The 26666-nt window shown below is 46.7% G+C and overlaps 2 protein-coding genes across 8 annotated transcripts in view; both read right to left on the reverse strand.

Moving 5' to 3' along the window:
* Positions 1 to 14372, reverse strand: part of SNX29 (sorting nexin 29) — a 584951-nt gene extending 570579 nt beyond the window's left edge. For 2 of the 7 annotated variants that reach the window (XM_054453330.2, XM_063654333.1), the window contains exon 1: positions 14270 to 14372. In XM_054453330.2, coding sequence (XP_054309305.2) covers positions 14270 to 14276 — 7 coding nt within the window. In that variant the 5' untranslated portion in view covers positions 14277 to 14372. Of the gene's footprint in view, positions 1 to 3338; positions 3360 to 7458; positions 7599 to 13082; positions 13172 to 14269 lie in introns of those variants that run through there. The other 5 variants (XM_063654331.1, XM_063654334.1, XM_063654329.1 and 2 more) reach the window with 5 other exon arrangements.
* An 8188-nt stretch (positions 14373 to 22560) lies between these two features.
* Positions 22561 to 25488, reverse strand: TNFRSF17 (TNF receptor superfamily member 17). Its single transcript, XM_054453338.2, has 3 exons — positions 25160 to 25488; positions 24274 to 24420; positions 22561 to 23058 (listed from the first exon to the last, which is right to left on the reverse strand). Exons 1-3 carry the CDS (start codon positions 25287 to 25289, stop codon positions 22748 to 22750), a joined length of 588 nt encoding a protein of 195 aa, XP_054309313.1. The 5' UTR covers positions 25290 to 25488; the 3' UTR covers positions 22561 to 22747.
* Between the last annotated feature and the right edge of the window lie 1178 nt (positions 25489 to 26666).

Raw genomic sequence — 26666 nt, forward strand, 5'->3', positions numbered from 1 at the left:
TGTGGCGGGCTGCCTCACATGATTTGTTTCTGATTTTCACTGAACCTGCACCTTTAGCATACCCTAGAATGGGGGTCAGCAAACTTTTTCTGGAAAGAGTCCCACAGTCAATATTTTAGGCTTTGTGGGCCAAAGGGTTGCTGTCACTACCCAACTCTGCCACTGCAGTGTGAAAAACAGCCATAGATAATGTGTAACGAACAGGTCTTGGGCTGGATTTAACAGCCCACTGCCCTGGCAGAAATAATTAAGGATGGCAGGTTAAAAATTAAAACAATAGTGTCTGAGTTTGTAGGCCTTACAGCCACCGTGCGGTTAGATGGTTAAACGTGAGAGTTCCCCAGCAGGCTGTAGACCAGGCCCGCATCATAATCATGCTCCCATCTTCCCTCGCCCTCTAACCAAGGCCCCACATACAGAGTCTTGCAGGGAACAAGGACATCATCAACCCGTTGTCACTGCAGAATTCATCCTCAGTTACACTGGCAGGCATCTGGGATGCCTGGCGCTACCAGCCCAATGATGACTTTAGTGTTGTTGCTATTGTTTAACTCCCATCCCACCCCCCAAAATCCACAAGCATTCCAAATAAAGAAATTGAAAGAAAGCAGAAGCAAAGGAGGAGGGGGGCAGAAAGGGCTGCCCAATACATGCCCGGGGCACATACAAGACCAGGAGGGACCCCTGCAATGCCCAAGGGGTCAGGTGAGGCATGGAAATGAGCGGGGTGGGTTGGCAAGGCACAGATCACAAGAACAGAGCAGGTGCCCCTCTCGAGATGGCAGCTGCTAGCCAGCTCTAGCAGACGGTACCTCACAGCAATACCAGCAATTGCCCCATCTCCTGGTTTTTCAAGAGAGGCTGAAAATCCTGCTTTTTTCTGTCAGTTAGTTGGCGCCTAATCATACTCTTGTGAGAACAATGTTCCAGCCAACTCGACATGAAACAAACACAACACACCTGGGGCCAGGTCCGCCGCCAATCCGCCATACTGAGACATACGTTTAACCCTCACATCTACCTGGAAGGTGGGGGCTGGCCACCTAGTGAAACAGACAAAGGAACTGAGACTTGGAGACATTGATCATTTACCCAAGGAACAGCTCAGAGGTGACAGACCTGACATTTTACCCCAAACCTTGTACCTTTCAACCTCCACAAAACCAGGCTCACTCCTTGAATGGCTCAATCTTAGCACAGAAAAAGGGCTCCGTCATCAACATGCCGCCAAAGAAAAAACAACCTCCCGATGGCTGACTCAAACGTTCCCTTCTCAGAGAAACCTTCCTGCAGAGGGTACCCCAAGGGGCACACTACTCTTTCTCTACACAGTGCTCCCATGGCCCTGCAGTCCTGCCATAGCGCTGATGTAATCCCTGTTGTGGGAGGGATTATGCATTGTGAGCTCTCGGACAGAGACGGGAGCCTCACGAACTCTCCCATCACAGAAGGAACTCAACAGTTGTTGAATCTAGATTCTGGCGCAGCTCACTTCTGTGGCTCCCCAAGTTGCTACTTTAAATAAAAAGGACCAGAACTGGCCAGGGCACAGCGGCTGCCTCATTTCTGTCATGGGCAGAGCGAGGTGGTGGTTTTATCTGCTCTAGCCTTAGCACACGCACAGATAAAATGGCCAATCGTTCCTCCACAAAGTCAGGGCGCTGGCTCCCAGTATTGTAGGGTGAAGTGGCACAGCTGGCCCAGGACAAAAGGACAGACTATCTGCCAGCACACAATGGAAAGAGACAGGCTCTGCATGCAGACAGATGGGCTTGGGCCATCCATGTGGGCTTATGGAGTGTAAGATCAAACACAAAATAAATGAGCAAAGAATGGGGACCATCAATTTACTCTAGAGGAGGCCGGGCGTGATGGCTCACGTCTGTAATCCCAGCACTTTGGGAGGCCAAGGCAGGCAGATCACTTGAGGTCAGGAGTTCAAGACCAGCCTGAACAACATGGTGAAACCCCGTTTCTACCAAAAATACAAAAATTAGCCAGGCATGATGGCGCCCACCCGTAATCCCAGCTACTGGAGGCTGAGGCAGGAAAATCGCTTGAACCCAAGGAGGTGGAGGTTGCAGTGAGCCAAGATTACACCACTACACTCCAGCCTGGGAGACAGAGTGTGACTCCAACTCAAAAAAAAAATTACTCTAGAGCAGGGATTGGCAAGTATTTCCTGTAAAGAGCAAAACAGTAAATATTTTAGGCTTTGCAGGCCATACACTCTCTGTCACAGTTACTCAATTCTGCCATTGCAGCCTGAAAGCAACCACAGACAACAGTAATTGAATAGAAATGGCTTTGTTCCAATAAAACTTTATTTGCAAAACAGGAGGCCAACCCAGTTCACCAGTTCTTGCTGTAGAAAACAAAAAAACCCACTAGCCTGGCAATGTGCAAAAACTTTAAAGAGACAATAGGCCAAGCACGGTGGCTCACACCCGTAATCTTGGCATTTTGGGAGGTAGAGAAAAGGGAATTGCTTGAGCCTAGGAGTTTGAGACCAGCCTGGGCAATACAGTGAGACCCCGTCCCTACAAAAAGTTTTTTAAAAATTGGCCATGTGTGGTGGCACACACCTGTAGTCCAAGCTATGAGGGAGGCTGAGGTGGGAGGATCACTTGAGCCTATAGGTCAAGGCTGCAGTGAGCACTGATGACACCATTGCACTCCAACCTGAGCGACACAGCAAAATCCTATCTCAAAAAAGAAAGAAAGAATATCTTCCCTCCTGGTTGGAGAAATGCAAATTATATGCATATTAATAACTACCACATGGCACCACTATGTAACTACGAATTAACGAATAAACTTTTTTTTTCTTTTTTTTGAGATGGAGTCTCACTCTGTCGCCCAGGCTGGAGTGCAGTGGCGTGATCTTGGCTCACTGCAACCTCTGCCTGCCGGGTTCAAGTGATTCTCCTGCCTCAGCCTCCCGAGTAGCTGGGATTACAGGCACCCACCAGCACACCCAGCTAATTTTTGTATTTTTAGTAGAGGTGGGGTTTCACCATGTTGTTCAGGCTGGTCTCAAACTCCTGACCTCAGGTGATCCACCTGCCTCGGCCTCCCAAAGTGCTGGGATTACAGGCATGAGCCACCGTACACAGCTTCCAAGAAACATTTAAAGTGAAATTCCCCAATGCTGGTAAAGCTATGATAAATCAAGTACACACTACTGGTAATAATCTACGGGTGCAGTAAGTTCTGAAAAGTGATGTGGCAATGCATATCAAAAGCTACAAAAATAAATCAAAATCCCTTTTCACACCTTGGAAATTGAGCTAAAAAGGAACGGGGGAAATGAGAAAAGATACAAATAACAATTTCACCTGGTCCTCTATGTTTCAGGTCCTGAGAAAGGCACTATACATTCATTACTTGCTTTAATTTCCATTTTCTGAAAAGGGAATTAAGAGTATTAGTCAGAGTAAGGCGTGCTGGCTCACGCCTGTAATCCCAGCACTTTGGGAGGCCGAGGCAGACGGATCACAAGGCCAGGAGTTCAAGACCAGCCTGGCCAACACGGTGAAACCCCCGTCTCTACTAATAATGCAAAAATTAGCTGGGCGTGGTGGCACGCACCTGTAGTCCCAGCTACTCGGGAGGCTAAGGCACGAGAATTACTTGAACCCAGGAGGTAGAGGTTGCAGTGATCACACCACTGCACTCCAGCCTGGGTGTCAGTCTCAAAAAAAAAAAAGAAGAGTAAGAGTCAGAGAAGTTCAAAAATCTGCCCAGGCCGGGTGCAGTGGCTCACGCTTGTAACTCCAGCACTTTGGGACACCAAGGAGGGAGGGCTGCTTGGGCTCAGGAGTTCGAGACCAGCCTAGGCAACACAGTGAGGCCTCGTCTCTATGAAAATTAAAAAAAAAAAATTAGCCAGGTATGGTGGCACACACCTGTAGTCCCAGCCTCCTGGGGAGCTGAGGAGGAAGGATCACATGAACCCAGGAGGTTGAGGCTGCAGTGAGCTATGACTGCATCACTGCACTCCAGCCTGGGTGACAGAGTGAGACCCTGTCTCAAAAAAATAAGACAGAAAACAAAAAACTGCCCAACTTCTTCAATAGGGAGTTAAATCCAGAACTTGTCTGCATCCAAAGCTTTTCCATAATAACACAATGACTTCCTGAGCATTAATGGGCACGAAGATTTGTATTGCAGTGTCCTAGTATAGGGGTCAGTCAACTATAGCCCCCAAGCCAAATCCAGCTGCTGACTTTCTCTAAATAAAGTTTTATTGGAACACAGCCACGTCCTTTCATTTACCCATGGTCTGTGGCTGCCTTCATACTATGACAGCAGAGATGAATACTTGAGGCTGAGACCAGATGGCCCACAAAGCAGAAAATATTTACTATCTGGCCCTTCACAGGAAACGCCTACCAATCCTATCCTAGAAAACCATAAATGGAATTGACTGTCTTTTGCAATGGGAGAGAGGTTAAATAGCTGCGGTACATCAATTTGGTGGAATGCTATGCTGCCTTTTCAAAGAATTGTGAAGAGAAGGAACGTGGATAAGTGCTATCATGTAAGCAGAAACGCTCATTCAAACATAGATACAATGCAATTATGCAAAATGCATATATAGTGTACGCTTTGAACAAAGGCAGAAGAGGAATACCTACAAATTTAAGTATTAAATGTGCCAGGAATGTATATTTAAAGGTATATTCTGTTTTCACAATAGTCTTTAATGTCATTTTGGGTTTTTCCTTTTTTTTTTTTTTTTTTTTAAGTTGTAGGAGGAAAGAGCAGATTCCAAGAAACACAGATGCAAGCAAAGAAAAATGAGATGGAGTGGGCAAGTTTCCCTCCTCGGAGGAAGCGGGGTACTGCCTGGGTGGGCAGAGGAAACACTAGTGCCAGGTCTCTGAAGGGCTCCCGGACAGCAAAAAGTAAGGGCAAGGAAAAGAGTCCTCACTCCCCTTGCAGGCTTCAAACTGCTCAGCCCCCACCTAACCTGCTCCCCTACAGGCTCTCCCACCTCAGGAAAAGGCAATTCTGGTCAGGTGCGGTGGCTCACACCTGTCATCCCAGCACTCTGGGAGCCCGAGGCCAGTGAATCACCTGAGGTCAGGAGTTCGAGACCAGCCTGGCCAACATGGTGAAACCCCATCCCTACTAAAAATACAATAATGAGCTAGGCATGGCGGCACTTGAGGCGGGAGAATCACTTGAACATAGGAGACAGAGGTTGCAGCAAGCCAAGATTGCGCCACTACAGTCCAGCCTGGGTGACAGAGCAAGACTCTATCTCAAGAAAAAAAAAACGATAAGGCAATTCCAACCCCTTTCAGCTGCTCAGGAAGAAAACCTAGGAGCCACCTGCCTCATGAAGCCTCTGCTGCCACATCACATTCCTAACCACCCCATCCAAAATTACAGCAGCCCTTCCCCTGAAGTTCATCCTCCATCCAGACAATTTAGTAGGATGGACTCCCAGCCACAGGCTCCAGACTAGACTTATGGTCCAGACCTGGCCAACCAAAATCACAGTGATGGGTCGCAGGATGACCACATGGCCAGCCCGCTCCATGGAGGAACGGCTGCCTGTGGATGAAGCCAACAGAGAGAAAAGCCAGCCAGACAGTTGACAGCCAGACAGAAAGATAATCCTGATAGTCCTTTAACATGTGGATCCAGCTAAGCTCAAAGCCAGCCCTATGTCTAGACTTTTCCATTACAAGACACCATATATTCCCATGTTGTTGAAATCAGTTTGATCAGCTTCTGCCACATTCCACTGAAAAGAGTCCTGGCTAACACACTCAGCATGATCCCAACAAAATCCTTTTGCTTCAACAGACCCCAGTGGTAACAACCTTTTGATAAGTGATAGAGGATGCACCAAATTATCCTCTGCTTGCTGAATGTTGAACCCCAAATTTCTGGCCAACCTCTGCTTCCACCAGAGCCCTTATTCTTACTGGCAGCATTCGAAACTAGTGCAACCACTTCGGAAAAAATCAAATCAATTCAACTGAGTTTAATTATAGGCCAAAAAAAAAAAGGAACCAAAAGTGACAAACTCTTCGATGTTAATGCTACTTTTGGAAAATCACCCTACAGACATAATCTAAAGGATGGAAAACTACCTTGAAAAAAAAAATGTTCACTGCATCATTACTTATAACAAAAACAAAAAAGAAAGAAGGAAAGCCAGGTATAGCGGTTCACACCTGTAATCCTGGCACTTTGGGAGGCTGAAGCAGGAGGATCACTTGAGGTCTGGAGTTCAAGACCAGCCTGGGAAATATAGTGAGAGCCTGTCTCTACACCAAATGAAAGTTAGACGGGTGTGGTGGCACACCTTTAGTCCTAGCTACTCAGGAGGCTGAGGTGGGAGGATCATTTGAGCCCAGGAGGTCAAGGCTGCAAGGCTGCAGTGAGCTATAATTGTACCACCACTGCACTCCAGCCTGGGCAACAGAGCAAAACCCTGTCTCAAAAGAAAAAGGAAGAGAGGAAAGAGAAGAAGAAAGGGAGGAAGGGAGAGAGAGAGGGAGAGAGGGAGGAGAGGGAGACAGGAAGATAGGCTAAGTTTCTACAACTAGAATCAATAGTTAAAAGTTGTACTACATGCAAAATGATGGATGAATGATGGACTGTACAGTCCATAAAAGTGATCAATAGTGAGCCCACGGAGCAATGTGGTAAAGTTTTGTCCTGAAATGTTAACAGTGAAAGCAAGAGGCAAAGTTGTATGATAATAATAAAATTACTGCCGCCTTTATCAGTCTCAATCTTTTCTTTTTTTTTTTTTGAGACAGAGTCTGAGGGGTCTGGCTCTGTCACCCAGGCTGGAGTGCAATGGTACATTCATGGCTCACTGTAGCCTCAACCTCCCAGGCTCAAGTGATCCTCCCACCTCAGCCCAGTCTCCCGAGTGGCTAGGACCATGGGCATGCACCACTACACCCAGCTAATTTGTGTGCGTGTGTGTGTGTCTGTGTGTGTACACAGACGGGCAGATGGGTCCCACTATGTTGCCCAGGCTGGTCTCAAACTCCTGGGCCCAAGCGATCCTCCCACCTTAGCCTCCTAAAGTGCTGGAATTACAGGTGTGAGCCACTGTGTCCAGCTCAATCTTTCTCATTCTTTCCCCCTAAGGATACTTTTTAGATACTTTTTTGCTAATCATCCCCTCCATGAAAAAGTAATACCACAGATACAATGTACATCTGTTTATGTACTATATGCCTATTTGTGCTTTATACATCCACTTAAGTTTTTTTTCTCTCCTGAGAACCAGTGTTCACCCCCTTGGGGGTGATATCACCCCCACTGCAAATATATGGCCTATGTATAGACAAGACAGTGGCAGATGGAAGGTGCTTTATCTGGAAATATGCTCACATTGCCACAATTTAGACAAATCTATAAAATCTTGGATTTCAGTTCCAAATTTTAAGAGCTCTAAGCATTTGAGTTCCTATCAGTTACCTGGAGTCAAGCAACCAGGAGGCAGGAGAGCCAACATCAGTAGGACCTAATCCATCGCCAACTGCTAGCAGAGGTGGGGGTCAACTGTTTGCTGATGGTGGAACCTGTACTTCTTGCATTCCACCATCATAGATGAATCCAGTGCCTTCACAAGGGGGAAAAAATGTTGATAGCATCACTTTTCTACTTTGAATGAAAACCACAAATATTCTTTTCTCATTCATTCATTCATTTCAGCTGATTCTTTATTCTAAGTACAAGCTACTGCCAGAGCAGGCCCAGTCAGTGCCAAGGAGAAAACTGTGACCTTCGACATTCCAGAAAACTAAGAAAAAGCAGCTGGGCACAGTGGCTCACGACTATAATCTCAGCACTTTGGAAGGTTGACACAGGATGGCTTAAGGCCAGGAGTACCAGATAAACCTGGGCAAAGTAGTAAGACCCAGTCTCTACAAAAAAAAAAAAAAAAAAATTGTAAGCCAGGCGCAGTGGCTCATGCCTGTAATCCTAGCACTTTGGGAGGCCAAGGCAGGCGGATCACCTGAGCTCAGAATTTTGAGACCAGCCTGTGCAACGTGGCAAAACCCATCTCTACTAAAAATACAAAAAATTAGCCAGGTGTGGTGGTGCGTGCCCGTAATCCCAGCTACTTGGGAGGCTGAGGCACGAGAATCACTGGAGCCCAGGAGGCAGAGGTTGCAGTGAGCCAAGATTGTGGCACTGCACTCCAGCCTGAAAAACACAGTGAGAATCTGTCTCAAAAATATATTGGTTAATTAAAAAAAAAAATTTTTTAATAAAAAGCTGCCAAAATATACATTAACATCAGGCAAGAAACAGCAGTAAATTACCCATTAAGCCCAAAACTCTGATATATGATGAATCTTAGAGCTCATCTGTTACACAAATTGTTTGATCACTATGGGCCTGGCTTTCCTCACCCTTGAAACAGGAATCTCAGTGTCTCCTTTACTGATGGAGGCCGGGCGTGGTGGCTTACACCTGTAATCCCAGCACTTTGGGAGGCCGAGGCGGGTGGTTCACGAGGTCAGGAGATCGAGACCGTCCTGGCTAACATGGTGAAACCCCATCTCTACTAAAAATACAAAAAATTAGCTGGGCGTGGTTGTAAGCGCCTGTAGTCCCAGCTACTTGGGAGGCTGAGGCAGGAGAATGGCCTGAACCCAGCAGGCAGAGCTTGCAGTAAGCCGAGATCGTATCACTGCACTCCAGCCTGGGCGACAGAGCAAGACTCTGTCTCAAAAAAAAAAACTGATGGAAAGGAGCATCCAGGAACTTAAGGATGAAGACTTACAAAAGACAAAACTTGAGTATAATAATGACTTTCTGGCTCTACAAGTTCTACTTTCCCAGTAACAGCAAACACATATCTGAAAATCAGCATTCCTTACATAGTCTGAAGAGGTGGGCAATCAAGTATTCCTATCTACTGGGTTCTTTAAAGAAAAATAAACAAATTGTGACCACCACCCTACAATAACCACCCACACATGTCTGGCAGGCATCTTTCTTCCTGATAATCTTTTTAGGTCTACATACATATATGAATCCATAAATATTGTCTTGTGTATGTTTCAATTTGCATCAAGGTATATATTTTAGGTATAATTCTACACCCTGCTTATTTTTTTTTTTTTAATTGAGATGAGATCTCGTTATGTTGCCCAGGCTGGTCTCAAACTCCTGGACTCAAGGAATCCTCCCGCCTGGGCCTCCCAAAGTGCTCAGATTACAGGCGTGAGCAATCACGCCAGACCCACTGTGCTTTTTTTACAGAACATTAACGTTGAGATACAGCCATGGTGATGTGTATGAATCCGTATCACTCCTTTTAACATTTCTGAGGCTTTCCGTCAGGTGACCACAGCACACCAGGTTTACCTACTCCCCAATTAATGGTCATCTTAGTTGTTTCTGGCCTCATGATACCCATTTATCTTGTGTATATATATTACCTAGGGCCATTCCACTTCCTGGTTATTTGTACTTAATGTATTCAGCTTTGCACCGATCTCGCCTCTGACTCTACTCAAACATTTTCAACTCAAAAATACAGCAGACTCTAATTACCAATTTATAGCACATACAAGAGACTGAAAAACACTTTATGCCACACCAAAAGGATGCAATCAGCAGAGGCCCGCAAAGGATCCTTGGGATAAATAACTGCGTTTCCTTCAACAACAAATGCAAGGGGAAAAAGGAGAGAGATTAAAGGGCAGCCTGTAGTTTAAAAAAAGACTCTGTGCTTCAAAAAACACCATCAAGAAAGTGAAAAGAACCCAGGTACGGTGGCTCAGGCTTGTAATCCCAGCACTTTGGGAGGCTGAGGCAGGCAGATCGATTGAGGTCAGGAGCTCGAGACCAGCTGGCCAACATGGTAAAACCCCATCAACACTAACAATACAAAAATTGGCCAGGCGCGGTGGCTCATGCCTGTAATCCCAGCACTTTGGGAGGCCGAGGTAGGCAGATCACTTGAGGCCAGGAGTTTGAGACCAGCCTGGTCAACATGGCGAAACCCCATCTCTACTAAAACTACAAAAAAGTTAGCTGGGTGTGGGGGTGTGCACCTGTAGTCCCAGCTACTCCAGAGGCTGAGGCAGGAGAATCACTTGACCCTGGGAGGCAGAGGTTGCAGTGAGCCAAGATTACTCACTGCACTCCAGCACTCCAAAAAAAAAAGAAGAGAAAAAGAAAATGAAAAGACAAACCATGGAAGGGGAGAAAATGTTTGTAAACAATAAACCTGATAAGGGACTTGTATCTAGAAATTACAGAGGATTCTTACAGATCAGCAATAAAAAGACAACCGAATGTTAAAATGGCCAAAGGATCTGAATACGCATTTCTCCAAGGAGGATACACAATTGGTCAATAAGCACAAGATAAGACGCTCAACATCACAAGTCACTAGGGAAATGCAAATCAAAACTACAAAGAAATACCACTTCACACTCACTAGAATGCTTATGATTTAAAAAAGGTGTGGAGAAACAGAACCCTCATATGCTGCTGGTGAGAACTGAAAATGGTGCAGCCACTTTGGAAAACAGTCTGACACAGCTCCTCAAATGGTTAAACAGTTACCATATGACCCTGCAATTCCACTCTTACATACATGCCTAAGAGAAATGAACAGACTTGCCCCCACAAAAACTTGTGCGTGAACGTTCATAGCAGCATTATTCAGAACAGCTAAAAAGTGGAAACAACTCAAATGTCCATTTTTGATGCATGAATAAACAAAATGTATGATATCCACATAAAGGAATATAATTTGGCCACAAAAAGGAATGAAGTACAGATATATGCTGTAACGTGGTTTAACCTCAGGAAAATTATACCGAGTGAAAAAAGCCAGATAAGAGAGGTCACATATTGTATGATTTCATTTATATGAAATACCCACAACAGGCACATCCAGAGACAAAAAGCAGATGAGTGATTCCCAGGGGCTGAGGGGAGGGGGAAAGATGAATGACTGCTAATGGGTACAAAGTTTCTTTCTGAGGTAATTAAAATGTTGTGAAATTAACTGTGGCGATGTTTACACGGCTCTGAAAATACCAAAAAATAAAAAATAAAAATAAAATAAAAAGGACGTGACGGAGAGACCTAAAAGATTTAAAAGACAAACCAATGTGCACTCTTTAAACCTTACTTAGATTCTGAGTTTTTAAAAATACACTATAAAATAAAATGTTAAGGCCGGGGTGCAGTGGCTCATGCCTGTAATCCCAGCACTTTGCAGGGCTGAGGCAGGTGGATCACATGAAGTCAGGAGTTCGAGACCAGCCTGGCCAACACGGCGAAACTCCATCTCTACTAAAAATACAAAAATCAGCCGGGCATGGTGGTACACGTCTATAGTCCCAGCTACTTGGGAGCCTGAGGCAGGAGAATTGCTTGAACCCAGGAGGCGAAGGTTGCATGCAGTAAGCTAAGATCCTGCCACTGCACTCCAGCGTGGGTGACAGAGTGTGACTCCATCTCTAAAACATAAATAAAATAAATAAATAAATAACATATTATAAGTGGGGGACAGAAGAAAGAGGAAATATTTCCATGCCACTTTATTTTATCGTGTACCAGTTATCCACCCCACAAGTGGGGAAACCCACTTTCAACTGCATTCTCAAGAAACAATTAAAATATATCGTTGGACTTCCCCTTCCATTTTCACAGACCAGTTTTTCTGCCTCAATTACAATGTTCCCAAAAGAAGGTTTTCATCCTTAATGCTTTTTCCTAAAAAGTCATTTGTTGGTTTCCTTTTCTCTTTGGCTTTAGATGTAACGATTTTTTTTTTTTTTTTTTTTTTTTTTGAGACTGAGTCTCACTCTATTGCCCAGGCTGGAGTGCAGCGGCATGATCACTGCTTACTGCAATCTCCACCTCCTGGGTTCAAGAGATTCTCATCCCTCAGCCTCCTGAGTAGCTGGGATTACAGGCGCCTGCCACCATGCCCTGTTCATTTTTGTATTTTTAGTAGACACAAGGTTTCACCATGTTGGCCAGGCTGGTCTCGAACTCCTGATCTCAAGTGATCCGCCTGCATCTGCCTCCCAAAGTGCTGAGATTATAGATGTGAGCCATCACGTCCAGCAGACGTAATGATTTTTTAATAAAATTTTAAAACTTGCTGAGTTTTCGCTTTTTTTTTTTTTTTTTTTTGAGACGAAGTCTTGCTCTGTCGCCCAGGCTGGAGTGCAGTGGTTTGATCTTGGCTCACTGCAACCTCTGGCACCAGGGTTTAAGCGATTCTCCTGCCTTAGCCTCCAAAGTAGCTGAGATTACAGGCGCGTGCCACCAGAGTTTTCATATTATTTCTCCTTGAAAGATAAACCGATCAATTCCTATTGGCTTATCAATTTCATTTTCTCTTGTGCTAAAGGTAGAACGAAAAGGGTCCAGAACTGTGAGCTTGTGGCAAAGACTCCTTGGTCATATTAAAAGGAAAAGATTTTCAGAGAGTGCCTAGTCCCAGCCCTCCTCTCATAACTAGGCAAAAACAACCCTACTCCTACCCCACATGAGCCCTTGCAGAAACAACAGCAGGTAGCTCTGAGATTCTGACAATGCACCTCGTGATATTCACAGTACCAGTCACTTTACCTGATGAATGTTATTCAGTCATTACAAGCCTAGGAGACAGGTACTACTAGGTATCCTCATTTTGCTGGGACTCCCAGAATGGTCGAGAACTTACTCTTAAATCACACAGGTTTATGTGGCAGGGCCAAGATTTGAACCCAGGATGTCTGGCCTCAGGGCCTGCACCTACACCAACCTACCTCAGCTCGTAACATCTTTATTGAGGTATTACTAACATTCACGAATCAGAAACCATACTTAGGCTTAAAATCATTTGATTTGGCAACCAAAGGTGGATTATCTCCCAGGAAACTCCCCCTCACCAGCCCCCGCATTATTAGGACTGTCCATTTCACAAATCTTGCCCTTGAATAACAAAAACAAAAGGCACATCACTTATTTAAACAAACAAACAACAAAAAAGGTCCACAGAGATAACTTTAAAAGTTAAAATTGAAGATAGCAGTATCCCTTGGCCTTCCCCCCACCCCAGCCCCCCGCTCAACCTCCAGAAATGCCTGCGTGGAAGACAACGGCCAGGAGGGCTGGATGCAGAGATTCCTCAGAAACAGTTCCACAGTGAGGGGAAAACAGGCACTAGGAGGATAGGCGGGGCTTCCTAAATAACTCCAGATCCCAGAGTGGCTGGACAGACAGTCAGGGGAGAGCCGAGAGTCTTCCCTGAGTCACTCCCATCTCCACATACAACACCCAGGAATGACTTAGCACCAAAACACCAATAAGACTCCTCAGAGGAAAGGAGGGTAGAGTCAAGGGAGTAAACTTCAGAAAACATTGAGGACGAGCTGTCCACACCCACCTCCCTCTCACTTCCAGCATCCCCACCAACACCACTCCTTCGATGGTGAGAGGAAGAAGTTTGGACTGGGAAGAGCAAGGACGAAGTGACGGTCCCCAGATGGGCTGGGCACGGGACAAGAAGGGAAGGGCTGCAGGACAAGGCAAGAGAGATCTTAAATGATAATGATGAGCCAGGATAAGACATGGAAAAGGATGGAATATGCAAGGATCATCGAAATGTAAAAGCCAGGACCGGAGAGGGAAGCCGAGTGGATAACTGGGAAGAACTGGTGATGGGAAGAGCAAAGCACTGGGAACAGGGGTGGGAGGGATGAGAGGGATGGGGAAGACAAAGGGGTTGGAGAATTGAGCTCCTCTGGGGACCAGAAGCTCCTGGGACACGGGGGTACGGGGGTCAGCAAACTAAGTGTCCAGAAAGACTCTGCCTGTATGGAATCTGCAGGGACTGGAGACCAGGGGCCTGGGTAGCGGGGATGACTGGGGATAGGGGACCTGGAACTGGAGCTGGGACGCAGCGGGTCTAGGAGTTAGGAGAGACTGAGACCTGGGAGGTCTCAGAACTGGGGGGTCTGGACACTAGGCAAGGGGGTCGCAGGACTGGAACAACTGGGGACAGGGGTTTAGGAGCTGGTTTTTATGGATGGACAGGAATCAGGAGACCAGGAGTGCCCGGCCACGGGAGATCAGAGACCTGCAGGTGAGCAGGGGCCAGAAGCCGGGAGTCCTGGGGGCCAGGGGTCTGGAAAAGGGAGCGACTGGGAGGGGGTCTGCGAGGGAGCGGGGCTCGAGGACGCAGGGGCCGGAGTGTGCAGCTGGAGCGGCGGGAGCCGGGGCGGCCGGGGCAGGTGACAGCGGCGGGGCCGCCACTCACCGCTCATGGTGCCTCTCCCCGGGCCGGTGCCTGCGCCGCGCCGCCGCCGCTGCCGCCTCTGCGGCTGCCGAGCTCCAGACAGGCCGGGAGACAGGAGCCCCGCCCCGGCCGCCCCGCCCCGGAAGTAGAGCCTGGCCGCCGCCGAGGCCCCGCCGGCCGACCCGGAACGTAAACCCCGGCGCAGATCCAGGTCGCCGGACCTGGTGTGGAGATCGGTGCTGAGGCTACGCGGACTGGGGACTCCAGGTGGACCCGAGACCTCGCGAGGAGGCGTCGCTGTCCCCAAGACGCCTCCCCTGCCTTCCTGAGGTTCCCACTCCTGTCGGGGCGACAGAGAAGAAAGCCACGAGTGATGGGGCGACTTCGTCCCAGAGAGGGATGCTAGCGGGAAAGGAAATAAAAACAGAGTAACGGGACAAAGCGGGGGCACAGGCGGATGGGCAATCCCGGAGGGCCTCTCTAAGGAGGCGACTTTTGAGCCCAGACCTGGATGATGAGAGGAAACCAGTCCGGGAAGATCCCCAGGGGAAGTGTTCCATAAGGAGGGGCACTTGCAAGGCCCCTGCCTGGAGGGGTTGACAGGAACGAGGGGGTGAGTGAGAAAATAGGCCTGGTGCGGTGGCTCACGCCTGTAATCCCAACACTTTGGGAGGCCGAGGCGAGCGGATCACCTGAGGTCAGGAGTTCGAGAGGGTGAGTGAGAAAAGGAGACGGAAGAGGTGGAGGGACGGCTTTGCAGGCCAGAGGAAGGAGTTTGGGCTTTTCTGCCTAACTCTAGGAAGGTTGGGGAGTGGGAGGCTATTGCAAGAATGCAAGCAGAGACCGAGCGCTGTGGCTCGCATCTATAATCCCAGCACTTGGGAGGGCCGAGGCGGGCGGATCGCTTGATGCCAGGAGTTCAAGAGCAACCTAGGCAACATAGCGAGACGCCGTTCTCTACCAAAAAAAAAAAAAAAAAAAAAAAAAAAGGATTCAAGCAGAGGAGTGACACGATCTGAATTAGGTTTTAAGATATGGCTCCTAGGCCGGAGGCGGTGACTCATGCCTGTAATCCCAAGGCATGACTGGGAGGCCAAGGTGGGTGAATCACCTGAGGTCAGAAGTTCGAGACCAGCCTGGCCAACATAGTGAAACCCCATCTCTACTAAAAATACAAAAATCAGCCAGGCATGGTGGCGTGCACCTGTAGTCCCAGCTACTGGGGAGGCTGAAACAGGAGAATTGCTTGAACCCGGGAGGCAGAGGTTTCAGTGAGCCGAGATCCCACCACTGCACTCCAGACTGGGTGACAGAGTGAGACTCCCTTTCAACAACAACAACAAAAAAATGGCTCTTCCTGGGATGAGAATGTATTATAATGGGGGCAGGGTGGAGAAAGAGCAGGTGGTTAAGGAGTTACTGCAGTTGTCCAGGCAAGACATGGTGCCTGTCTACAGTGGTGGCAGTGGAGATAGAAAAGGTGATGGATTGAGTGTGAACACAAGTGTTACATATTCACAACATTCTTTTGTTTTGTTTTGTTTTGTTTTGTTTTTGAGACGGCATCTCGCTCTGTTGCCCAGGCTGGAGTGCAGTGGCGCGATCTTGGCTCACTGCAACCTCCACCTCCCAGGTTCAAGTGATTCTTCTGCCTCCCTCCCAAGTAGGTGGGACTACAGGCTCCTGCCACCATGCTCAGCTAATTTTTTGTATTTTTTTAGTAGAGACGGGGTTTCAACGTGTTAGCCAGGATGGTCTCCATCTCCTGACCTCGTGATCCACCCGCTTCGGCCTCCCAAAGTGCTGGGATTACAGGCGTGAGCCACCGCGCCCCGCACATTCTTATGAAGTCCAGGGTTTTGTCCCATTTTACAGATGGGGGAAAAGAGACTGAAGGAGTATTTTCCCAACTTGTTTTGCCCACACCCAGAGTGAAGAAATGTATTTTATATCACAACCTTGTACACGTAAGCATACATTTAAGGAGATGTTTTAAAAAACAATTCTGTAGGTAGTATATTCTCCTCTACTTTCTTTTTTTCCTCTAATGCTGAAGGAGACTTACTCAATTGATCCATAATACGTCTTTGTTATTTTTGTTTTTTTTTATTTTGAGATGGAGTCTCACTCTGTCGCCCAGGCAGGAGTGCAGTGGCGCGATGTTGGCTCACTACAACCTCTGCTTCCTGGGTTCTAGCGATTCTGCTGCCTCAGCCTCCCGAGTAGCTGGGATTACAGGTGTGCCACCATGCCTGCTAACTTTTATATTTTGTGTTTTTAGTAGAGATTGGGTTTCACCATGTTGGTCAGCCTTGAACTCCTGACCTCAGGTGATCCACCCTCCTCGGCCTCCCAAAGTGCTGGGATTACAGGCATGAGCCACCAACCCCAGTCTGCAGCATTCTCTGTAATAATGAAAAAGTGGCGTTGGGGCTTAGAAACCAGTACCCGAAAACATGGCATTTTGACCTGCTGAACTGAAGAAGCATCATAGTCTTTCTGGCCTCGCCCATACACAGCAAATCTCCTAAAGCCAGGATAAAGTTCCTTCATCTGCCTAAACTTGGGACCCACCAAAAATAACAATTTTTCCACTCCCTGTAAAACTGAGAATGTAACCACACCTGAACAAATCCTTTCACAAGATAAAGACCGTCTCAGAATCATTCAAATTCCAAAGAGAACCATTTATAGCATAATCTCCATTCCAGGATCCATTCCATCTCTGCTGATCCTTTATTGCTCCTCAACAGAATTCCTCTTCTCCCCAGTCCCGTAACCTGTTTTGCTGGGGTTCCAAGCCCTCATTCTTTTTGTAGCCTCGTGATAATTTGGCTGGGTGCCAAATTACTGGCTCACACCTGTAATCCCAGCACTTTGGGAGGCAGGCGGATCACCTGAGGTCAGGAGTTCCAGACCAGCCAGGAACTCCTAGCTAACTCGGGAGGCTGAGGCAGGAGAATCGCTTGAACCCGGGAGGCAGAGGTTGCAGTGAGCCGAGATGGCACCACTGCCCTCCAACCTGGGCAACAAGAATGAACCTCAAAAAATAAAATAAATAATTTATAAGCTTCTGAACTCTGTTGAGGGATAGGTATTCACTCTGTCGTTCTCCCCCAGGGTACAAGTCAATAAAACTTGTCTGCCTTTTCTCCAGTTAATCTGCCTTTTATTAGTTGATTGACAGCAGCTTTCAAAGGACTAAGAGGAAGTTTTTCCTTTGCCCCCCACAGTGGAAAGAACCAAAGCCCAGCTATGGAAGGACAGCTAAGCAAATCATGGCTGTAAACCAAAAAGAAAATTCTAAGCCCCCAGTCATCTGAATGAAGCCCTTCTCTTGGCCAAGGGCACTCCAAAAGCAACCTGAAAAACTAGTTCAGGCCATGACGGGAAATGGGAGCCAGACGTGCCTCATGATAGACCCCTCCCTTTTGGAATTACTTATAGAATAGAGCCTTTTTTTTTTTTTTTTTTGAGACGGAGTTTCACTCTTGTTGCCCAGGCTGGAGTGCAATGGCACAATCTCAGCTCACCGCAACTTCCGCCTCCTAGGTTCAAGCAAGTCTCCTGCCTCAGCCTCCTGAGTAGCTGGGATTACAGGCGTGCACCACCACACCCAGCTAATTTTATATTTTTGGTAGAGACAGGATTTCTTCATGTTGACCAGGCTGGTCTCGAACTCCTGACCTCAGGTGATCCGCCCGCCTCGGCCTCCCAAAGTGCTGAGATTACAGGCATCAGCCTCCGCACCCGGCTTTTTTTTTTTTTTTTTTTTTTTGAGACCGAGTCTCGCTCTGTTGCCAGCCTGGAATGCACTGGCGCAATCTCGGCTCACTGCAACCTCCACCTCCTGGGTTCAAGCGATTCTCCTGCCTCAGCCTCCCAAGTAGCTGGGATTACAGGCACCCGCCACCACGCCCAGCTAATTTTAGTAGAGATGGGATTTCACCATGTTGGCCAGGATGGGCTCAATCTCTTGACCTCGTGATCCGCCCGCCTCAGCCTCCCAAAGTGCTGGGATTACAGGCATGAGCCACCATGCCTAGCCTTTTTTTCTTTTTTTTTTGAAGATGCAGTCTCGCTGTGTTACCCATGCTGGAGTGCAGTGGCATGATCTCAGCTCACTGCAACCTCCACCTCCCGGGTTAAGTGATTCTTGTGCCTCAGACTCCAAAGTAGCTGGGATTACAGGCACTTGCTACCAAGCCCCAGCTAATTATTGTATTTTCTGTAGAGATGGGATTTCCCCATATTGTTCAGGCTGGTTTCAAACTCCTGACCTTACGATCTGCCCACCTTGGCCTCCCAAAGTGCTGGAATTACAGGCGTGAGCCATGGCACCCAGCCCAGAACAGACTCTTTAAGTCTGGTAGGAAACATTTACAATCTATTTTCTGAAGCCTGCCACCTGGAGGTTTCATCGTCATGACAAAACCATGGTCTCCACAATCCCTTATCTTAACCCAGAAATGTTTGTTTTGGTTTTTTTTTTTTTTTTGAGACAGAGTCTCGCACTGTTGCCTGGGCTGTGGAGTGCAATAGCGTGATCTCAGCTCACTGCAACCTCTGTCTCCCAGGTTCAAGCGATTCTCCTGCCTCAGCCTCCCGAGTAGCTGGGATTACAGGTGCCTGCCACCACACCCGGCTAATTTTTTGTATTTTTAGTAGAGATGGGGTTTCACTATGTTGGCAATGCTGGTCCCAAACTCCTGAGCTCGTGATCCGCCCACCTCAGCCTCCCAAAGTGCTGGGATTACAGGCAAGAGCAACTATGCCTGGCTGATTCTAAATCTTTAGACAATAACTTCACTCTTTCAACCAATTGCCAATCAGAAAGTCTTTGAATCCAGGCCGGGAGCACAGTAGCTCGCACCTGTAATCCCAGCACTCTGTGAAGCCGAGGAGAGGAGATCACTTGAGGTCAGGAGTTCAAGACAAGCGTAGCCAACGTGGCAAAACCCCATCTCTACTAAAAATACAAAAATTAGCTGAGGGTGGTGCTGCACAGTTGTAATCCCAGCTACTTGAGAGGCTGAGGCTGGAGGATTGCTTGAACCTGGGAGGCAGAGGTTGCAGTGAGCCAAGAGAGCGCCACTGCACTCCAGCCTGGGTAACAGAGCAAGACTCTGCCAAAAAAAATAAAAAAGAAAGAAAATCTTTGAATCTACCTATGACTTGGAACCACCCCCCCCCCACCACCCCACTCCCTGATACCTGCTTCTAGTTGGCCTGCCTTTCTGGACCGAACCAGTGTACATTTTATATGTATTGACTGATGCTTTTTGTCTCCCTAAAATGTATAAAACCAAGTTGTGGCCCAACCACCTAGGGTATGTGTTCTCAGAATCTCCTGAGGGCTGTGTCATGGCCATTGGTCACTCATATTTGGTTCAGAATAAATCTCTTCACATGTTTTAGAGTTTGACCCTTTTCTTTAACATGACTGACCTAGCACACAACAATGTAGCGGATGAAAATGCTGATTTTAGGCCAGGCGTGGTGGCTCATGCCTGTAATCCCAGCACTTTGGGAGGCTGAGGCGGGAAGATCGCTTGAGCCCAGGAGTTCAAGATTCAAGACCAGCCTTGGCAACATGGCGAAACTCCGTCTCTACTAAAAAAATAGAAAAAATTAGCCGAGTGTGGTGGTACACGCCTGTAGTCCCAGCTACACAGTAGCCTGAGGTGGGAGGATCACCTGAGCCTCAGAGGTTGAGGCTGCAGTGAGCCAAGATCGTGCCACTGCACTCTAGCCTGGGCAACAAGAGCGAAACTGTGTCTCAAAAGAAAGAAAAAGAAATGCTGATTTTAAACACTGGAAGGCCGGGTGCGGTGGCCCATACCTATAATTCTAGCACTTTGGCAGGCCAAAGTGGGTGAGTTAATTACCTGAGGTCAGGAGTCCGAGACCAGCCTGACCAATATGGTGAAACCCCGTCTGTACTAAAAATACAAAAACTAGTTGAGTGTGGTGGTATGCGACTGTAGTCCCAGCTACTCAGGAGGCTGAGACAGGGGAATTGTTTGAACCCAGGAAGCGGAGGTTGTAGTGAGCTCAGATAGCACAACTGCATTCCAGCCTGGGCAACAGAGTGAGACTTCATCTCAAAAATAAATAAATAAATAAATAAAAATAAAGACTGGAAATGTGGGACAAGACAGGTTTTCACCATGTTGGTCAGATTGGTCTCCAACTCCCGACCTCAGGTGATCTGCCTGTCTCGGCCTCCCAAAGTGCTGGGATTACAGGCATGAGCCACCACACCCGGCCATACCCAGGAGTTTTTGTGTGCTTAAAATGAGTTAGTATAGGCCGGGTGTGGTGGCGGGCACCTGTCATCCCAGCTACTTGGGAGGCTGAGGTAGGAGAATCTTGAACCCAGGAGGTAGAGGTTGCAGTGAGCCAAGATCATGCCAGCGCAGTCCAGCCTGGGCAACAGAGCGAGACTCCGTCTCAAAAAAATAAAATGAGTTAGTACAGGTGAAGCACTTAGAACAGTCCCTGGCACGTTAATAAGACTATATAAGGATTAGATATGATTATTATAGCACCACTCACATTTTGGGCTGAAAACAGTATGTCGTGCACCGTTATCACAGTTTGTGATTACACATTTACTTGTGTAATTGTAGTAATGCCTGATGCTTTCATTAAGCTGGAAGCTCACAAGGCCAAGAACCACCTGTGCACTGCACACTGAATTCGTCTGGTTGATTCTAGGCTTCTCCTGTTTGCAGAAGTACATAAGTTAGTTTTCCTTTAACAATAAAGAGAAAAGGCCAGGCACAGTGGCTCACGCCTGTAATCCCAGCACTTTGGGATGCCGAGACAGGTGGATCACGAGGTCAGGAGTTCAAGACCAGCCTGGCCAAGATGGTGAAACCCCGTCTCTACTAAAAATACAACAAGACCAGCCTGGCCAAGATGGTGAAACCCCGTCTCTACTAAAAATACAAAAATTAGCCAGGCGCAGTGGCAGGCACCTGTAATCCCAACTACTCGGGTGGCTGAGGCAGAGAATTGCTTGAACCCGGGAGACAGAGGTTGCAGTGAGCTGAGATCGCACCACTGCACTCCAGTCTCAGCGACAGAGCGAGACTGTCTCAAAAAATAAATAAATAAAATTTAAAAATCAAGAGAAACATCCGGTCCTTCCTGAAATGTGTATGTATGTATACGGGAGAGAAGCGCCCTAACCATAGAAGTGTGTGACTGGGGCCGGGCGCGATGGCTTACGCCGGTAATCCCAACGCTTTGGGAGGCCAAGGCAGGTGGATCACCTGAGGTCAGGAGTTCAAGACCAGCCTGACCAACACGGTGAAACCCCATCTCTACTAAAAATACAAAAATCAGCAGGGCATGGTGCCATGTGCCTGTAATCCCAGCTACTCGGGAGGCTGAGGCAAGAGAATCGCTTGAACCCGCGAGGTGGCGGTTGTAGTGAGCTGTGATCGCGCCACTGCACTCTAGCCTGGGCAACAGAGCAGGACTCCGTCTCAAAAAAAAAAAAAAAAAGAAATTGGTTACTGAGATCTACAGAATGCTGTACTTTTTTTTTCAGTAAGTCAAGCGTTTAGAGGTCTCTAGTGAGAAGATTGTCACGTCAGCATGTTCAAGGTGATGAGCGTCAGCTAGGATGATCAAGGTTGTTTGCAACAACCTCAGTGGAGAGTGGATAGTGTGGAGAAGGTCTGTGTTAAATGCTACACAGGTAACACCATTGGGGACCTTAAGAAGCTGATTACAGCCCAGACTAGGGCTGTAACAAGAACAACCCTTTCAGGAACAAGACTCCTGAATAAGTGGTATACAATTTTTAAGGACCACATATCTTTGGGGCACTATAAAATCCAGCAGAAGATGAAACTGGAGGTCTTTTTGTTTGTTTGTGTTGTTTTGTTTTGAGACGGAGTCTCGCTCTCTTGCCCAGGCTGGAGTGCAGGGATGCTATCTCAGCTCATTGCAACCTCCACCTCCCAGATTCAAGCGGTTCTCCTGCCTCAGCCTCTTGAGTAGCTGGGATTACAGGTGCCTGCCACCACGCCAAGTTAATTTTTGTATTTTTAGTAGAGACAGGGTTTCACCATGTTGGCCAGGCTGCTCTCGAATTCCTGATCTCAGGTAATCCACCCGCCTCGGCCTTTCAAAGTGCTGGGATTACACGCATGAGCCACCGCGCCTGGCCAAAACTGGAGCTTTATTATCAATAGATTAGAATTCTTTCCCCCATCCCACCTTTCTCTCCCACCCTCACCCCCCACACTGGCATACATGCTTGTTTTTAAAAACTCATGTTAATAAAAACTTAGATGTCAGGAAAAAAAGAGTTTAATCATGAAAGCAAGGAAGTTTCTACTATTAAGTTCCCAGCAGTAACCTAGAGAAATATATCTAACATAAAGAGTTTCCACAGTTAGAGGACAAAAAGCTGTATCAGCAACTGAAAAATACAGTCATCCTAAAGAGATCTGGCACATCATCTATTCCGACAAAAGATTTTTAAAGTGGCACTGCACGAGTCGAAATGGTTAATTCCCTAGCAGAAATTGATTTCTCTATCTCCGTAGCACTCAAAGCAGCTGGCAGGCTCTTGCAATAGTCATTCGTTTTCGTGGTGACAAGAATGGTTGCGCCTTCCTCCATAGCTGGGAGTGGAAAGCAATGGTCAGAGTCAACCTTCGGTTTGCTCTTGATGCAGTCTTCACAGGTACATTCTTCCACCGTGTACTCCAGGCCTCTCGGAAGAATAATTTCATCACCAGTCCTGCTCTTTTCCACGTCAATGTTAGCCATGCCCAGGAGACCTGATCCTAATTATGCAGAAACGGAAACATTAACCTAAACTTCACAGAGAATGTGGTCATGAGAGTCTTAGCAGTACACATCGCGACTCAAAGCAATGAGAGAGATTTTTTCATTTTTTAGAGGTGGGGTCTTACTATGTTGCCCAGGCTGCGTTCAAACTCCTGGGCTCTAGCAGTCCTCCCACGTTAGCCTACAGAGCAGTTGGGACTACAGCTCCATGCCACCGCACCCAGCTTGAAACAGATCTTTTCAGTAAAAAAGAATGAGTATGTGCTGGGCCCTGTGGCTCATGCCTGTAATCCCAGCACTTTGGGAAGCTGAGGTGGGCAGATCAGTTGTGGTCAGGAGCTTGAGACCATCCTGGCCAACATGATGAAACCCTGTCTCTACCAAAAAGTACAAAAATTAGTCGGAGGTGGTGGCACATACCTATAGTCCCAGTTACTCAGGAGGCTGAGATGGGAGAATCGTTTGAACCCAAGAGGCAGAGGCTGCAGTGAGCTGAGATCACGCCACTGCACTCCAGCCTGGGCCACAGAGCGAGACTCCATCTCTAAATAAATAAATAAATAAATAAATAAATAAATGCATACAGAAATAGGGCAATGGCTGTACATGCTTGGGAATCCAATCATGAGCAAAGGTGCTGCAGAAGTATTTTTATCTTAAGAGGCACTTAAGTAGAACATTCATTTTTCTGGGACTGGCTCTCTGTTGCTTAAAAAAGATAATTATTTTTTAGATGATTCCTCGAATAATTCAAGAGCAACTGGTTATTCATTTCTAACATTTTTCAGTAGTAAAATGTTCACCCAAGCAAAGAACACTTATATAAAAACATGACCAGAGATCTTGACAAATATGCTTTTCCTGACAGTAGCAGACCTGGCTAGGAGTTTCTGATAATGTGGCATTTAATCGATGTGCTAACTTTAGTCAAAGAGACTGATGTTTCCCAAGAAAGCCTTAGTACTTTCAATAGAGTAATTAACAATGGAAGAATCCTGGGGAAGACTGACATTGTAGAAAACCTGCCAAGGTGTCAAAATCAGAATGAAGATGGCTCACCTCTACCAAGTTCATTTAATGTAACAATGTTCTAACACATTCGAAAGGGCTGTAACGAAATGAAATAGTCAATGCTAAAAAAAGAAAAGGAACTGAAACTCGCAATAGCCATCCCCTGGAAACAGATTTCAAAGATTCACCATCAAACCAACCTGTGTTTTTAAACTCGTCCTTTAATGGTTCAGAGCTCATCTTCCTTAGCAAAAATGTTAACACGAAAACTGCCAAAGAAATTATTAAGCTCAGTCCCAAACAGGTCCAGAGAATCGCATTCGTTCCTTTCACTGAATTGGTCACACCTTTATGAAAAGAACGTCAGACAGATAATGAGCTGATAACATGGTATTCACATACTTTATTGTTATTATTTATTTATTTATTTTGAGACAAAGTCTTGCTCTGTTGCCCAGGCTGGAGTGCAGTGGCGCGATCTCGGCTCACTGCAACCTCCACCTCCCAAGTTCAAGCGATTCTCCTGCCTCAGCCTCCCGAGTAGCTGGGATTACAGACCTGCGCCACCACGCCCAGCTAATTTTTTGTATTTTTAGTAGAGACGGGGTTTCACCACGTTGGCCAGGCTGGTCTCAAACTCCCGACCTCAGGTTATTCACCTACCTCAGCCTCCCAAAGTGCTGGGATTACAGGTGTGAGCCATCCACCGCACCCGGCTGTCATACTTGATTATTTTGCTAAAATAATGAATTACAGATTATTCTGATAGCAAAATAATCAAGTATGGATTATTTCCATTCAATCACCTTAATTAATGAACATTGACTTTTAAATTCTAAATATCACTTAATTAGAAGAGCTGATTTTTTTTTAAATCTATGTTGCTAATAGTGCTGAATCATATCAAGTTCAGTTCCAAATAATTACTTTGTTTCCATAAACATTAAAATCATTGCCTTGCTCCCTTTCTCTTTTTGATTCAAGAAAACTCACCATCATGCCCATTATGTTGATTCTCTGAATAAGCAGTCCATACAGACAGAATAGTTCACACCAATGAATAATCGTTCAAGCAATATTACTTACTTGCATTGCAATAACGCTGACATGTTAGAGGAGGAGTATTAGAAGAACATCGAAGTTGACAAGGTATGCAAGCATGCAACAAACTGTCAAAATATTCATTTTGGGAGCACTGCCTAGCCATCTGCAACATGATCACAAAAAGAAAACAAGGGAGCTACAGAAAGAACAGCCTGGAAGGACAAGTAATATCTCTACAAGAATTCCAGAGCAAATGCAGCAAGAGCAGCTAGAATGTTGAGAACAATGAACTTCGCCTGCTTCGTGGGTTCTTACGGGGGCCGTCTGTGTCTTCGCGGCGGCTAAGGATTTGAATACCACATCTAATTCAAGTTTCTAAGTTTGAGTCTTGGATGGGGTAAGAGACAGGGTGTAAATATCAGGGCATATCACATCTGAAACAGAAACTGCTTATTTATAGAAGAAATTTCTCAGCCAGGTGACAGTTGCAAGATGCAGACAAGCCCACGGCATCAAGCCGAATGTTCAGTAACAGTTTCTGGAACATCTGTTAATGAGCTGTACTGTGTGAGAGGTGCCAGGGAGATAGACAAGACAAGGTCTGTGCTGTGCCCCTTAACATCTTAACATTGAGGCCAGGTGCAGGGGTTCACACCTGTAAACCCAGGACTTTGGGAGTCAAAAGGCAAAAGGATTGCTTGAGCCCAGGAGTTCAAAACCAGCCTGGGCAACATGGCGAAACCCTGTCTTTACAAAAACATTTTAAAAGTAGTCGGGTGTAAACTGGGCGCTGTGGCTCACTCCTGTAATCCCAGCACTTTGAGAGGCCAAGGCAGGTGGATCACTTGAGGTCAGGAGTTCCAGAACAGCCTGGCCAACATGGTGAAACCCCGTCTCTACTAAAAATACAAAAATTAGCCAGGCGTGGTGGGAGGCACCTATAATCCCAGCTATTCGGGAGGCTGAGGCAGGGAGACGTGCTTGAACTCGGGAGGCGGAGTTTGCAGTGAGCCAAGATCAGGCCACTGTGCTCCAGCCTGGGTGACAAAGCAAGACTCTATCTCAAAAAAAAAAAAAAAATTCTACAGGAAGATCAGAGGTGATGCAGTAAGGAAGACTCACAATGCCACTGACAGAAAAAGAGACATTTAGGGTAAGAGCTCGTGGAAAGAGGGCTGAAAGGAAGATAGGTTTGGGATATTATAATAATAATACAATAATCTATGTTCTGTTGCTGAAAATTTAGAAATACAAATGAGCAGATAAAAAACCATTTTAAAAATCCACAGTCCAAGCCTCCAGAAGTAATCACTGCTAACACCTGGTGTATCCCAGAAGTTGCAAACGGACCTGCTGATGCGATGTCTTTTGTTTCACCGATCCCTGAATTCTAGATAGATAGATTTATATAGTGCATTTTTCTGTTTGCATAAATGGATCACTTGAATTTGCCTTTTTTTTTTTTTTTTTGACAGGGTCTCACTCTGTCTCCCAGGCTGAGTGCAGTGGCACGATCACAGCTCACTGCAGCCTCCACCTCATGGGTTCA

Source organism: Pongo pygmaeus, chromosome 18 (assembly GCF_028885625.2).
Source record: "Pongo pygmaeus isolate AG05252 chromosome 18, NHGRI_mPonPyg2-v2.0_pri, whole genome shotgun sequence".
NCBI classification, from domain to species: Eukaryota; Metazoa; Chordata; class Mammalia; order Primates; family Hominidae; genus Pongo; species Pongo pygmaeus.

Excerpts from the sequence above, each read along its gene's own strand:
- TNFRSF17 (XM_054453338.2), bottom strand. The coding sequence starts at position 25,289 with ATGTTGCAGATGGCTAGGCAGTGCTCCCAAAATGAATATTTTGACAGT. Across the intron at positions 24,421-25,159 it reads TCAGCGTTATTGCAATGCAA|GTGTGACCAATTCAGTGAAA; the intron begins GTAAGTAATATT and ends CTTTTCATAAAG. Across the intron at positions 23,059-24,273 it reads GGACGAGTTTAAAAACACAG|GATCAGGTCTCCTGGGCATG; the intron begins GTTGGTTTGATG and ends CTGCATAATTAG.